Here is a 15,675-nt window from a genome sequence, read left to right as displayed (position 1 = left end):
GACGCAACATCTAGACTTGTCGTTTCTCTCATTCTCTCTCGCCTTGACTACTGTAACTCTTTATTGTCTGGTCTGCCTGCTTCATCCATTCAGCCCCTTCATCGCATACAAAACTCTGCTGCCCGACTCGTCCTCAGAAAGAAAAGATCTGAGCACATCACTCCTCTTTTGCAACATCTCCACTGGCTCCCTGTCTCACACCGAATAAAGTACAAGATCAGCACTCTATGTTATAGATGCATTCACAAAACTGCCCCTTCCTATCTCTGCGGCTGCCTTCACCTCTACACTCCATCTCGCTCACTACGATTGGCCTCGGATCCACTCTGTTTACGCATACCCAGATTCAAACGCTCGACTATTGGCCGCCGTTCTTTCTCTGTTTCTGGACCTTGCGATTGGAATGAACTTCCTTTTTCGCTTCGTCAAGTCTCCACACTCAGCTCTTTCAAGTCTGGCCTTAAAACCCACCTCTTCCCAAAATAGCCTCCCTTGCCTGCCCTTCCTTGTCTTCAGTTTCTGCGTGTGAATGACTGGTGCGAAAGCGCTTTGATTTGTCTCTGCACAAGATCCAGCGCTATATAAATACCATTATTATTATTATTATTATTGCTGCGTGCACGCGTTGTGTATACATACGACTGTGCATTTCTGCGCACCATAATGTGTGTGTGTGTGTGTGTGTGTGTGTGTGTGTGAGGGGTGGCGGAGAATGAGGAGCTTATCATGTCAACGACTGATAATAACCTGTCGACAGTTGATCGTTCAAAAGAATACATAAAGATAACAAAACAAAAAAACAAACAACAGCAACAACAACAACAACAACAAAAGCAACGGTGGTAATGAAAGCGGTGATGGTGGTGAAGGTGGTGGAGTTGTTGGGATGTGAAAGTGTGTGATTCATTCTAGTGAATGGTTTGTTTTGGGTTTGTTTGGTTGTTTTTTTTTTCGTAAATACATGGTGTTTGAAAAGACGTTTCTCGTAAATGCTGATATCTGGGTAAGTCTGCACGCTTTTTCTTCTCCTCGAAACTGAAAGCTGATAGGAAGGTCTAGTCATACAGCCAGTGACTGAAAAAGACGTTTGTCGAAAACCCGGATGTAACATGTAATTGAATGCGGCTCGGTGGGGGCGAGGCATGTTTTGTAATGTCAGTGCTGATTGAACGCAGTGAAGTGACTGCCTTGATCTTGCAATGGCTACTCGTATGTCCAAAGGTAAGACACCAGACAGAATGAACAGAAACAGTATGTAAGTTACAACAAGAGGCACCATGTCACTGATTTGCGTTAATATTATTTTAATTAATTTTTTATCTATTTATTTATTTTTGGTCATGGATCATACAAAGTAAATGCTCTCTTTCCAGCCGCCATAGTGAATTGGTTGGCATAGCCGGCTGATGACAAGGAGGTCGCATTTTCGATTCTCAATGGGGTAGAGGTGGGTTTTCTTTGGCCCACAGCCAGCTCAATCCTGCCTCAAGCTGAAAGGGGACCGGGTCAAATGGGAAGACTGGGGTCACACAGTCTAGTATCATCCACTTCACAGGTAAGTCTTTTATTCGGCAGCTGTCAGTATCTCCAGTCTCAGCTGGTTGGTGCTGGGTTATGTAATAAAAAGATTTTTTTTAAATGAAGCGTAGAGAGCAGCCTTATCATGTTGTCCCAAACCTGAAATGGACCTCCAAGGCAGCATTCTCGTTCACTTTCAGTGTCATGGTGCCCTCAGTGATCCCCCTTGGCGTACCTGCTTGGGGTCAGTGTCGGCAGACTCGTGAGTACCGCTGTACAGAGAGGGAGTTGGAGTTTGCAACCAGTTTTGTTAACCATTTTCATTGCAGAATGTGGTTTTGGCGTGATTACAATAGAATTTTCTAGACTCTTAAGAGAGAGCGTGCTTATGTGATTACTGGATGTAGAGTGATAAGCTGAAAGAAAGACTGAGGCTGTGTGAGAGAGACAGAGAGATGGAAAGGGGGGAGAGAAGGAGTGAGAGAGAGGGGGGAGAGGGAGAGAAGAGGGAGGGAAATAGATGAAGAGAGAGTAACGAATAAACCAATAAACATTGCCTTTACTGAAGTAGGCTAACTACAGTCTAAATGCAACGCAATTTGTATCCCTTTGAGTATGAAGTTTGTAATTAGACCATGGGACAGAACGCCCCAAATATGGGGGCAAAACGGCCACAATAGGCGCTTTGCCCCTAGCTAGAAGGCGTTTTGCCCCACGTATGGGGCAAGAAGTCCAAATTAAAAAAAAAAATCCTCTTACGTGTAATTGCTTGTTTCAATCTTCGATTGCTAGGAATATGTTGTAGCTTGGTTGGGCCTCAATCGTTTACATTTGGTTACAAAGTGTTGTGGCTTCAAGAGGCAAAGTGTTGTGGCTTCTCAAGGCCTGACTAAGCGCGTTGGGTTACGCTTCTGGTCAGGCATCTGCTTGGCAGATGTGGTGTAGCGTATATGGATTTGTCCGAACGCATTGACGCCTCCTTGAGCTACTGAAACTGAAACTGTGGCTTCAACGAGAAGAGAAATCGGATTTCTTGCTTAAGGGGGGCCTCTTGCCCCGAATTACTCCACTGACACACTTGTAGCCGTGTACCCGAGTGGTATATAAGGGTACGGTACAAAAGAACTAACTAAATGATTTGATGATTGAAAGGATAGACAAGAATCCCCGCGCACAGGCCAGGAACATATAGAGGCCAGTCACAAAAGGTTTTTTTCTATTGTTTTATTTACAATAGTTATGAGAAGAAGATTGATTGATTGATTGAATCTTTAATGGGTAAAGAATTAGGCACAGTAAAGGCCTTTTTACAATTCTGCCCATTTAACGACATAAAAAATAAAGAACGAACGACACAAAACATAAAAATAAAGAAATAAACTGAAATAAAATAAAATAATAAGAACGACGAATAAGAATAGGAACTTGAATAGTCTATTAAAGGTAACAAAGCGATGAAAAACTGGAACAATTGGTACATTACATTACATAGGTACTTACACACACACACACACACACACACACACACACACAAAATTATAAAACAAGCAACAAAGACATACGTACACATTCACGCCCACACACTCAAACACACACAAACACACACACGCACTTACTGTTCACACATACACATACATTCAATTTTTCATTCATCATGGCATGGCAGCTAGTGGACTGAGTACAAGCAAGCATTTGCAAAAGACCGCGAGTAGGTTAATCAAATGTATCGAATAGAAATATTCTTATCTTAGTTTTAAAGAGAGATATGGCTGGAATTTGACGACATGTCTTTGGAAGCATGTTCCATTCGATGCTTCCATTAAATGAGAGACTCATCTTAAATAAATCAATTTTAGGCTTTGGGACAATAGCTCTATCTGAATTACGTTGGAACTGGAAACAAAATAACGATTTTAAATATTGTGGGCATGCGTTATGAACAATTTTATGCATAAGAATCAATGTGTTATATCTAATAAGTAGATGAACAGGTAATATTTGAAGTTCTTTGTACATATTGTGCACAGATCCACCTGTGGTATTTACATGGTTAATCATCTTAATGGCACGTTTTTGTAAAGAGCAAAGTGGCTTTAATGTAGAAGGAGGACATTTACCCCAAATAATCGAGCAATAGCTGAGGCGAGACTGGATATAGGCAAAGTAAAACACACGTCTAGAATGATTATCAAGAAAGTGTTTGATCTGTGATAATTGGAATACACTAGATGATACTTGTTTTATGAGGCAATGAATATGTTCCTGCCACGAAAGATTTTGATCAATAGTAATGCCTAATAGCATATGCTTAGTAACTTGTTTGATAGTATTGTCTTTATATTTTATGTTAAGTTGTGCTTCTTTTATGTTCTGTCTTTTCTGACGAGGACAAATTAACATGCATTCTGTCTTTTCAGGGTGCACGACCATATCATTAGCATCACACCAGTTTTCGACAGATTTCATGTTGGCATTCAGGTGATAACTAATTTCGTCAACATTGTGACTAGCATATTGTATTGATGTATCATCAGCAAATAAATCACAGATTGCATGTTGAATTGATAAAGGTAGATCGTTGATATACAAGGAAAATAAGAGAGGGCCTAGAATTGACCCCTGCGGTACTCCTCTTGGAACATGCCTTTTGGAAGAAATAAAGCCACGTGAATAGACAGCCTGAATACGGTTTTCTAGGTAAGATCTGAGAAACAATAAGCAGTTATCGTCAATACCATAACATTTCAATTTTTGAAGCAATATTTCGTGATTGATTAAGTCAAACGCTTTTGTAAAATCAAGGAATATCACTCCAACCACCTTGCTTTTATTAATATCACGCAGCCATGCATCAGTTATTCTACATAAAGCGGTTTCACAAGAATGGTGCTGTCTAAATCCTGATTGATTGGTATGTAGAAGCTGATATTTTTCAATAACGAATGTAAGACAAAGGTGTACATGACGTTCTAGAACTTTTGAGACAGAAGACAACAATGAGATTGGTCTGTAATTATTGACATCATTAGCATCACCTTTTTTATGCAGGGGAATAACTTTTGCATATTTAAACTCTTTTGGAAAATGATTTTTGGATAGACAAAGATTGAAGAGATAAGTAAGAGAATCGGCAATATAAGGTGCAGATAGTTTTAATATTTTTGGACTAATGCCATCGAAGCCACACGAGTTTTTATTTTTTAGCGATACTAAATAAGATAAGACTTCATGAATAGACATTAATGGAACAGAAAACTTTGTTTTTATATCTTTATTATGACAGAAGTTTTCTAAAATGCTGAAATCAAAAGAAGTGTGTGCACTGTCATTTGCGATTAATTTGTTTCCAATGTCAGCAAAGTGATTGTTCAGTGTATCAACAGGAATGAGACATTCCGCATTTGAATTGTTTGGTTTCGTGAGTTGGTGTATAGCCTTCCATATGGAGGCTAAGATAATGAATATGTGTGAAGGCCAAACAAATGACATCAAATGAAGAAGAAAAAGAAGAAGAGGAAAACAGTGCACTGATAAGGACACAATCAAACACATGCCATTAAACACAACATGTTGGCACAAGTGAATAGAAAAGCACATGTATACATATTACATGGAAAGACTATCACTCAGTTTGTTATTAGCAACAACATACAATAAGATAATGAATATGTGTGAAGGCCAAACAAATGACATCAAATGACATTTCTAATACATTTGAATAGTGTAGATAACGTGGTTACAGCTAAGCTGATTTAGTGAAAGTACACTGATAGTATAGATTAAGTAAAGCTTATGTGATGGACTCAGGGTAAAGGTAGGGTTGGAGTGGAGTGGAGATAGGGATAAGTAGGACAGGGGATAAGGGTATGGTTGGAGTGGAATGAGGAATAGTAGAAGATAGCAGGTTCCCGTGCAGGCAGGAGCATATGAAAGCGGACGCCCTTTCAATTGTTTATTTACTACAGTTATTACAGGAAAACAGTGCCTGCAAGACACAAACAAATAAAAGCCATAAATACAATGTCAATGTTGCATGTATAACAATGAGCATACATGAGGCAAAGAACAAGACTGGTAGAGTACCCGCATCAACAAAGTATAAAGGAGGGAACCAAAACCAAACCGAAACACAAAAACCATATTCTACAATACATGAACACCGGAAGCACCATAAGTGGGAAGTCAGTCATTCATGGATGTGGGTAGCATGGAGCATACAAAGTGCTGTGCCTACCTCTGGGTTTGGTATTTGCTCAAAACAACCCAACTACTTATCTAAAATCTAAGCATTAAATTCTCAAATTACAATACCAACAACTAGGGCAACTAAAAATCATAACCTAGCTAAAACCATATAACATACTACAAATACTCTACTAAATATAAAAATATATGTAACTTACACTATGTCAAAATATAATCTTAACATATAATACACTAATATCTTACCTGGTACCCTTATAATACTCATACAACAAACTCATCCTACCAACTCCAAATGGGAAATCAAATCTCAAACTTAGTACATAAAATATTTAACATATAATTTATAAAATATACTCACTATCAAGTACACATACACAGTAAACTCATAAAAGTAACATGCCTGTTATTCCTCCCCCGGTCCCCAAGACCATGCAACTAAAGGGCTAGGGTTATGCTTAATTAGTAAAGTACCCAAACAACCTAATTCATGAAAAACTATTCCAGCTGTATTAAATTTAAAGCGACTCAAATGAATCAATCATCAAGTGGCACTATACCGGAGTATGCCGTATAGGAGAAAGCATGATAACTGAGCTGGAAAGACTATTACTTGGTCTGGACTAAGCCACAGCATAAAAATAATGCATACATGTGAAAACCAAACACTGACAGCCAAAGACTTTCCTAATACATTTAAACAGCGCAGTTACAGTGGTTGTGGCTAAGCTGATTTACTAGAAGTACACTGACAGTATAGGTTAGTTAAAGCTTATACTGTGTCAAAGTGACTCAAATGAATCAGTTTATCATGTTGCACTATACTGGAATAAGCTGTATAGGAGAGAGCATGACAACTAAATTACAATTAACAGATTGATACATATCAGGTGGTTTTAACCAATAACTGATATTAATCAAACACTATCTTGTAATCACAACAGCAGAATACTACACACATCTTAGAGTACTGAGCACACTATAGCAGTACAACCGAGATCAGCATGTAAGATAATACCTGAATAGTAAACAAGATGGAGAATCAGTGGCTTAGATATAATACTGGCAACCTGATAGACCAGAGAGTACGTGAAGCACCATCATGGTTTAACCATTAAGTGGTGAATGAACTTACACAAGTTATCCGTTGCATCAAAGCCAAATGTGAACATAGCTAAGCTTGTGCTCAACATTTAAATCGTCTCCGCTGAAGCGGGGATAAGTAACCTAACCTTCAGTGACAGCAGATGAGAGAGAATGAGTCATCCCCTAGAACATTCTGGAACAAACTATCTTGTGTCCCGAGACGTCATTGACTGACGTTAAAAAGAATCAAATGGAATACTTCTACGAGCATATGACGACATGGCGATTTTCTAGATCAATCATAGCCGAACTGTGCCAAACATGTCAAAGCCATAACTAAACAAAGAATTAACTGAACAAAGCATTAACTGAACATACTTATATGAACACAAGTACTGTGTCGAAGAATACATTTTACAAGTCAACACATTCTACACAATAGTACTTACAGCAATACGTAGCGAGATGTCGCTGTTGTGGGAACAACACTGACCACTACACGGCAAGAGAGAAAGAGAGCAGGTGCTGACCGCAGCTGGCTCGGGTGTGAAAGTGACCACTCATTACCCACTCGGCCAATTTATACAGAATAGGCGAACTACAAAGACAATCACGTGGGCTGCAAAACAGATCGTCACTAATCTGAAGGAATCTGATGAGAACTGTGCTTGTTACAAGGTGTTCAGTGACAGATTTCTAAATGATTCCTGAACCGATTTGCATCAGATAAGTTGCAAAAGAAAGAGCTCAACGCCTACTTTATAATGAGTGTAAAATGAAGTGTTGATTATTTAAGATGAATTTATAATCTTAATTTAAATCACCTGAACAGGGTCAGTTTTAACGAGCTCGTCGCTGAAAATTACAAACTGCGTTAAATCAGTTTATTGTAGGCGAACATAAATGGAATAGATTTAAAAATGGAATTACGACAATTCTGCCAGTATATAATACTTGTAGTTTACTGATCTGACAAAAGAGTTATTTATTAATTAATTACGGTGGAACAGAAACACAAGTTTCTTCTCAGCCAATGACGTACCGCGACGCGACACTGGTCGAGCCGTCAGCAGGTGGTCTCATCTCATCTCATCTATCCCTTGACCCGTGGGTGGGTCGTTGGGGCACCATGGATGACTGCCTGGTCAGCTCGCGCCACCTGCCTCGGTCCTCAGCGGCCCTTTGAGTTGTGGCAAATGGCAGGCCCGTCCACTCTTTGATGTTGTCCTCCCACCGCTTTCTCTGTCTGCCTCTCTTCCTCCTTCCTTGTACGGTACCCTGCAGGATGGTCTTGGCTAGGCCGTCTGATCGTGTGACGTGTCCATACCAGCGGAGCTTGCGTTCCTTCACTGTGGTTAGCAGGTCTTTGAATGGGCCAATGGCGTTTTGGACTCTTCTTTTCACTTCCTCATTTGTGATGTGGTCTTTGTATGTAATGTTCAGGATCTTGCAGAAGCATCTCATTTCCAGGGCCTGGATTCTTCTCTGGAGTTCTGCAGTGAGGGTCCAGGATTCGCAAGCGTATAGAAATATTGAGAAGATGAGGGAGCGCATTAGTCTGATTTTGGACGAGAGGGAGATCTTTTTGTCCTTCCATATAGTCTTCAATCGACTCAGTGCGGCAGTAGTCTGTGCGATTCTGGACAGGACCTCTGGTTTCGAAACCTCGTCTGACACAATGGCACCCAAGTATTTGAAGGAGGAGACTTCTTCCAGTTTTTCACCGTTTACGTGCAAATTGGACGTTACGCCTTGGCTGTTGTTGGTCATAACCTTGGTCTTCTCGGCACTGATCTCCATGCCGTAGGCTGATGATGTCTTGTCAAGTTTGTGCACGAGTTCTTCGAGTTCTTTCTCTTCTCCTGCCAGGCCATCAATGTCATCGGCAAAGCACAGGTTGGTGATGAGTCTGCCTCCAATGCTGACAGTTCCCACATGATCTTCCAGGGCGTCAGTCATGATCCTTTCAAGAAAGAGGTTGAAGAGAGTGGGAGAGAGTAGACAGCCCTGTCTGACTCCGACCGTGGTTCTAAACCAGTTACCCGTGCTACCATTGAAGAGGACTGCACTGGTTGCTCTTTCGTATAGGTTCTGTATGGCTTGGATGATGTCTTCACTGATGTTGAATTTGTGCATGGTGGCCCATAAGGCAGCGTGCCATACCCTGTCGAACGCCTTCTTGAAGTCAATGAAGACGTGGTAGAGGTCTCTTTGGTGCTGGAGATATTTCTCACACAGCAAGCGCAGGTTGAAGATTTGTTCTGTTGTGCTTCTCCCTGCTCTGAAGCCAGCCTGCTCTTCGGCGATGATCATTTCTGCTTGTGGCTTCAGTCGGTTGAGAAGGACCTTTAGCATGACCTTGCTGGGGTGGCTGATTAGGCTGATAGTGCGGTAGTTTTTGCACTGTTGTAGATTGCCCTTCTTGGGGATTGTGATGGTCTGGCGAGGACAAAATGATGTAAGCGGAGTGACGTCACATATTCTGTGCAGGGGTTAGGAGGGAAAACGTCGTCTGCTGTAGCCTGTGTGTGAGCAGTTTTGGAGCAAGCATAGCGCACTTGGTCACACTTACACTGTGTCAAAGTGACTCAAATGAATCAGTTATCATGTAGCACTATACTGGAGTAAGCCAGACAGGAGAGAAAGCATGATCACTAAATTACAATTAGCTAACAGACTGTGATGCATATCAGATGGTTTTAACCAATAGCTGATATCATTACAACACTATCTTGTAATCACCACAACAGAATACTACACACATCTTAGAGTACTGAGCACACTGTAACTGGAAACACTGTAGCAGTACAACTGATATCAGCATGTAAAATGATACATGAATAATAAACAAGATAGAATCAGTGGCTTTGATATAATACTGGCAACTTGAGACGATAAATAGCACTCAATTCAAAGATTAGAAGAACTGCTATGGCTTAACCATTAAGCGGTGAAAGAACCTACACATGTTATCCGTTGCACCAAAGCCAAATATCAACATAGCTAAGCTTGTGTTCAACATTTAAATCTCCTCCACGGAAGTGGGAACTTAACCTTCATCAGTGACAGTAAATGAGAAAGAACGCGTCATATGCATTCACTAGAGCATTCTCCAACAATTTATCAGTGTCCAGAGACGTCATTGACTGTGACGTTAAGAAGAATTAAATGGATTACTGCTACGAGCATATGACCACATGGCGATTTTCAACATCAATCATTGCTGAGCTGTGACTACATGTCAAAGCAATAACTGAACAAAGAATTAACTGAACAAAGCAATATCAACATACTCATATGAACACAAGTACTGTGTCAAAAAATACAATTTATAAATCAAACATTTTACACACTGGTACTTGCAGTGATAGATAGCGAGATGTCAGCCTCTGGGAGAATGCACACACACACACTGATTGCGAACGGCAAGAGAGAGAGAGAGAGAGAGAGCAGGCTCTCTAGTCAGAGACTGACCAGGTAGAAAGTGACCACTGATCACCCACTCCATCTCTTTATGCAAGTTGAGCAGACTGCAAAGACAATTGCGTGTGCTGCCAAACAGATTGGCTCAAATCAGGCTAAATCTGATGGAAACTGTGTTACTTACAAGGTGTTCAGTGATAGATTTCTAAATGATTCCTGAACCGATTTACGTCGGATAGGTCGCAAAAAGATAGAGTGTTGATTATCTATTGTATTTGATAGTGTATTTGTGCGATTGTTTAAGCCTTCCTGTAAGAGGAGACAACCTATTAAGATCACCCAGTCCAATGGCTTCCATATAGCACAAGGGGATAAATGGCTATTGGGTTAAACAGTCATTAACTGCATGTTGTCTGCCTCGGAGCGACACCAGGCTGAGGGACACCACTAAGGTGTACATTCAGTAGAAGGTTCATGAAGTCAGTCAGAATCATGGCATGTTGGTTTCCAGACGTATGGATGGATGGCAGCCATTGGGGAGCATGTGTCACAGCTTCAACTTCCATTGTCTGTCCACGGCATTCTCTTCCCTAATTGTTTTTCCGTTTCTGCTTTGGGATGGAACTGGACTGATCTTTGGTGACTGAGCCATTTGTGTATATTGATGATGATGTATATACAAACACGCGCGCGCGCACGCATACACGCACTCATGCACAATCACACACACATGTACACATGCACACGCACAGAGCTCACTCTCCACACACACACACACACACACACACACACACACACACACACACACATGTGCACGTGCACACACACAATGTCACATCCCTGGCAGCCCTGATTCCTGTTGACCATGCTCAGTCTCTGCACCACGGTGTTTTCAGAGATCATGAAGATGCGAGTGGCGCTGATTGGCAAGACCGGAGGAGGGAAGAGCTCTTTGGGCAACACGCTGCTGGGCAAGCCTGCTTTTCTAGCCAAGTTTAGTATGGCGTCCACCACCCAGAAGTGTGGCTGGTCCTATGGTACCTGTCATGGAATCGACTTAGAGGTGAGTCACCTGCAGGGGCCGTATTCAAGACATAATTCATTTTGCCTTCAGGCAAGTTACCTTTGACAATGTAGGGACCTGCGGGTACAGTTTAACGTGAAGGTCAAGTTCCCTTCCTATTCCAGACATGTGTGGTGCGCTGAGGCTGCTAGCCCATCACCTATAATTAAAAAAAAATCCTGGTGATTCTGCGCATGCTCTCTGTTTTACTTCTCGCTGCATCACAGTTCAGAGCATTGTCGAGACAGTTCGCAAAACACGTGCTGTCCACAAAGCACGCATGTTTTCCCTCAACAAAAACAATGCACGAAAGGATCCGCCATATTTACCTCTGCTTCGTGGGCAGACACCCTTGGCAGGTAGTTAGGGTAAATTACCTTCAGGTTTGTAGACCTGCGGGTAGGCTCTTGTGTTCCTGAATACCGGATACTGCTTACCTGCGGACAGCTTGCCTTGTCTCAGGCAGATTACCCACAGGTACATCTGTACCTGCAGACACAGTGGTCTTTTGACCGGCCCCAGGGCCCGTATTCTAGACAAAATTCATTTTGCCATCAGGCAAGTTACCTTTGACATGGTAGAGACCCGCCAGTACAGTTTAACGTGAAGGTTTAGTTATCTTTGTATTCAAGATACGCGTGGTGCGCTCAGGCAGCTTAACAATGGTCTATAATTGGAAATTCCAGGGATACCCTTCTGCGCATGCTCTTTTACTTCAAACTGCACACCAACAATCACACCAACAACTACACCTGACGCACAAACAATTACACCAACAATACCAACTGACACACCAACACTACCATCTGACATACCGGCAATGCCTTCCAAACCACTTCTCTGCAACCAAAATCACCTGTGAAGATACAAAGTGATTACAGGGAACTGAATACCCGTCCGTGTTTTCTGGAACAGGTGACGGACACACCAGGACTCTGTGATACAGATCGACCTCCTGATGTGGTCATGAAAGAAATCACCAAGAGTGTATCGGTGTCGACTCCTGGACCTCATGTCATGCTCCTGGTTTTACGGTGTGATGTGAAATTTACTAAGGTAAGCCTTCACACACACACACACACACACACACACACACACACACACACACACACCACACACACACACACACAATTATATATATATAACTATGCATGTTTAGTCATATATACACTTTTGGCTACTGGTCAGCACTGGTCAGTGGTCAGCAGTGGTAGTAGTCAGCAGTGGTCTGTAGTGATCCGGACGTCATGATAATGCGCAAACGTGATAAAACAACGCAATCTGATGATTTTTATGAAGTGATCTCTCATATATATACGAGCACACGCACGTTCCCACGCGATGTGCTATGCAATATAAAACTTGGGCCAAAATTGTTAAGCATAAAAAGATAGTGCTATGCCCAGATACATCTCCCTCCTAGATTCTCGCACCAAACTCCAGACACTGGTCGACCCTTGGAGGACTAGTGAGGAATGAGTCATGAAATTAATGAAAGTGTTTTACAGCAGATGTGAAGCAGCACGGTGAAGGTAGAATGATGTCTGTTGACGTGCGCTAGCTCAGTGCTGAAACACTTCTTCTCCTCTCCACGACAGGAAGGAAGATAAAACTTGTACATGCTTGGAAAACTGCAAACTCTTGAGATTACATGACATCTTTAGTGTCCCTTGCCACAAATATAGTTTCCCGTGCTCCCAGTGGCCGCCTATTCCAGATCCGGCCACTCCCACCTGAGGCCTTTGGCTTGCAGCTGGAAGGAAACCTGTCAGGATTTATTCGTTCGTCTCAGGTTTTAGCTCACAGTGTTCACAGGGGACAACTTCGCATTCAATGCCCACTATTTTTTCACGTCAGGCGAAGGCTTTTTTTTCTTTCTTATTACAAATTCTGGCAAACCAAAAGTGTGGTGGTTTATTCCTTCTGAAAGAATATTTTTTGTGAACAGGAGCGAGCCAAATACCAAGTTGAATAACAGCATTTTTTATGGACCTCAGTTGCATGAAGTCCATGGAACGCTTTTTCACGTGTAAGAAAATATTTTTGCTTTTGCTTTTGTGTTTATGCTGTCTCGGTTTTTCTTCTTCTTGATTTTTGTTTGTTTGTCTATTTGTTTCATATTTCGTTCTTTTTTCTTCTTTCGTCTTAAAGAGATGATTGCTCCACCCACAACTGTTGGTCTGACTGTTCTTATGATAAAAGACAACAAATTCGAAATTTTATTTTCGCTGCTGTCTGGGTTCTGGTTTTCGTTCATTGCTCGGATAGGTGTTGCTCTCTCTCTCTTGTCTGTGTCTGTCTGTCTGTCTCTCTCTCTCTCTTTCTCTCTGTCCCCACCGAGATAGTGTACGGTACTGAAAACTTGCCACCTACTTCGTTTAAGACTATGCCGTGGGCCCAGCTACAGTTCCGCTCGGTTTGTGGTGCCTTTCACCCAGTTTTCATCAACTTTATGTTGAAGAGGGCAGTGCTGAAGAAAAAAAGTTGGGTGGCCATGCTGTCAGCTCGTTCCCGTGCGACCGGTGTCTTGCTTGGTCTGGTCCTTGTGTTCATGTTTTGGGGGGACAATTTATATCAACGCCGCGGATCTGGAGAAATGTTACTACGATGTGGAGACATTGAAGCAAACCCCGGCCCCAACCCTGACCAAGGCGCCTCAGGATCCTCCAGCATGCGGCAGACCCGGCTCTCCTCCTCTCACCCGTTCCTCCAAGGAACCGTCCCTTGCTGACGTCATGTCATGTATACAGGATGTGAGGAGATGAACGATTCCATGAACAGCAAGGTGGACGACGTGAAAGACGAAGTGCATCAGCTGCGGCAGGAGCATGGTGCTTTGCAAGAACTTGTTTGTGGGCTCAAGGATGAGGTGAGGGATTTACGCCAGAAGGATGACGTTCTCGAACAAAATAACAATGATTTAACGACTAAGGTAAAGAATCTAGAGAATAAATGTGATGATCTGGAAAGCAGGTCTAGAAGGAACAATCAAATTTTTTACGGAATGGATAAAAGAGAAGGAGAAACAAGTGAACGATGTGAAGAACGGGTTCAGGACTTGATCACTGACACACTGGAACTTTCAGATAGTTTTGAGTTTGAACGAGTTCACCGATTGAATGCGAAGGCAGACTCCCCAATAATCGCTTGCTGTTCGTTCTATAAGCAGAAAATCAAAATTCTTAAAGCTAAGCAGAAGTTGAAGGGCACAAACGTGTTTATTGGGGAAGATTTTACAGAAAGGGTTCGAGAGATAAGACGGAAGTTAAGTCCACACTTAAAGAAAGCTAGGAGTGAAGGAAAACAAGTCCGTATGATCTATGACCATCTTTACATTGATGGAAAAAAATACTTCCTGGACTCACAAGACTGTTTGAAAGAAACGAAATAGGAAGAAGGCCGGCTTCGTGATTTTTATGATTTAGAGACGGACAATTCTGACACGGTTTCAAAAGAAATATTGACACATAAATTTTCCTCGATTCATTCACGCGATTCCCCGGGTATTTCAAATGAAGCACGTGGGAATTCAGGGAACAAAAGTTTACGCTCGGGTGGAAAGGCGCAGTTAGAAAACGAGAACTCACTTGAAGTTTCTCGTGCTTTGGATGCTAGCCCAAGGGGGGAAAAGGACAGGGTGCATTCCAGCCCGGAAGGAAATCGAAACACGAAACATTCTGTAAATAGTAACTCTTTTTCGTGTCCCGAACCCTCGAATCCTTTGGCTGTAAATTGTTCAAGATCTTTTTCCTTTCTTTCTTGGAACGTTAATGGTTTGCGTTCTAAGCTCATGTTTAATTATTTTTCTACATATGTGTCGTCTTTTGACTTCGTATGCATTGTTGAAACGTTTGAAGAAAATTGTAAAACAGATTTATTTCCTGGTTTTTCAATGTATTATAAACCAGCTATTAAATTTACCAGACAAGGGAGGAAACCGGGTGGTATTGTGTGTTTGTTTAGGAATGAGTTTTGTCCCTTCATAAGAAAACTACAAATAGAATATGAAAATATATGTGCATTTATTATTGATAAACAGTTGTTTGGATTTTCGAAAGATCTTCTCTTTGTATGTACTTATGTACCACCAGAAGGTTCTCCTTTTTATGCTTATTTTGATTATGATCATGGTATATCTGTACTTGAAGATTGTCTGACTAATCTGCTGTTAGAACTCTGTGATGTTTATATAATTTTGTGTGGCGATCTTAACAGCAGAACTTCTAATATCTCTTCTTCACAAACATCGAATGACAGTATTGGATCTTATCATAAAAGTTGCTCAATGAATTGTAATCGTAATTCTCAGGATACACACATAAATGTATATGGTAAGTCAATGTTAAACATGTGCACTGCCTTAGGTTTGACAATATTAAATG

General features: G+C 41.6%; 1 protein-coding gene across 4 annotated transcripts in view; it reads left to right on the top strand.

The window, feature by feature from the left end:
• LOC143295203 (GTPase IMAP family member 4-like) overlaps window positions 1-15,675 on the top strand; it is a 44,645-nt gene that overhangs the window by 16,156 nt on the left and 12,814 nt on the right. For 2 of the 4 annotated variants that reach the window (XM_076606776.1, XM_076606773.1), the window contains exons 2-3: window positions 11,127-11,293; window positions 12,209-12,349. In XM_076606776.1, the coding sequence (XP_076462891.1) occupies window positions 11,127-11,293; window positions 12,209-12,349 (308 nt within the window). Of the gene's footprint in view, window positions 1-982; window positions 1,004-1,066; window positions 1,222-11,126; window positions 11,294-12,208; window positions 12,350-15,675 lie in introns of those variants that run through there. The other 2 variants (XM_076606775.1, XM_076606774.1) reach the window with 2 other exon arrangements.

Source organism: Babylonia areolata, chromosome 20 (assembly GCF_041734735.1).
Source record: "Babylonia areolata isolate BAREFJ2019XMU chromosome 20, ASM4173473v1, whole genome shotgun sequence".
In the NCBI taxonomy this organism is placed as follows: Eukaryota; Metazoa; Mollusca; class Gastropoda; order Neogastropoda; family Buccinidae; genus Babylonia; species Babylonia areolata.
The sequence above is the reverse complement of the archived record's forward strand: the minus strand, read 5'-3'. Positions and strand labels throughout refer to the sequence as shown.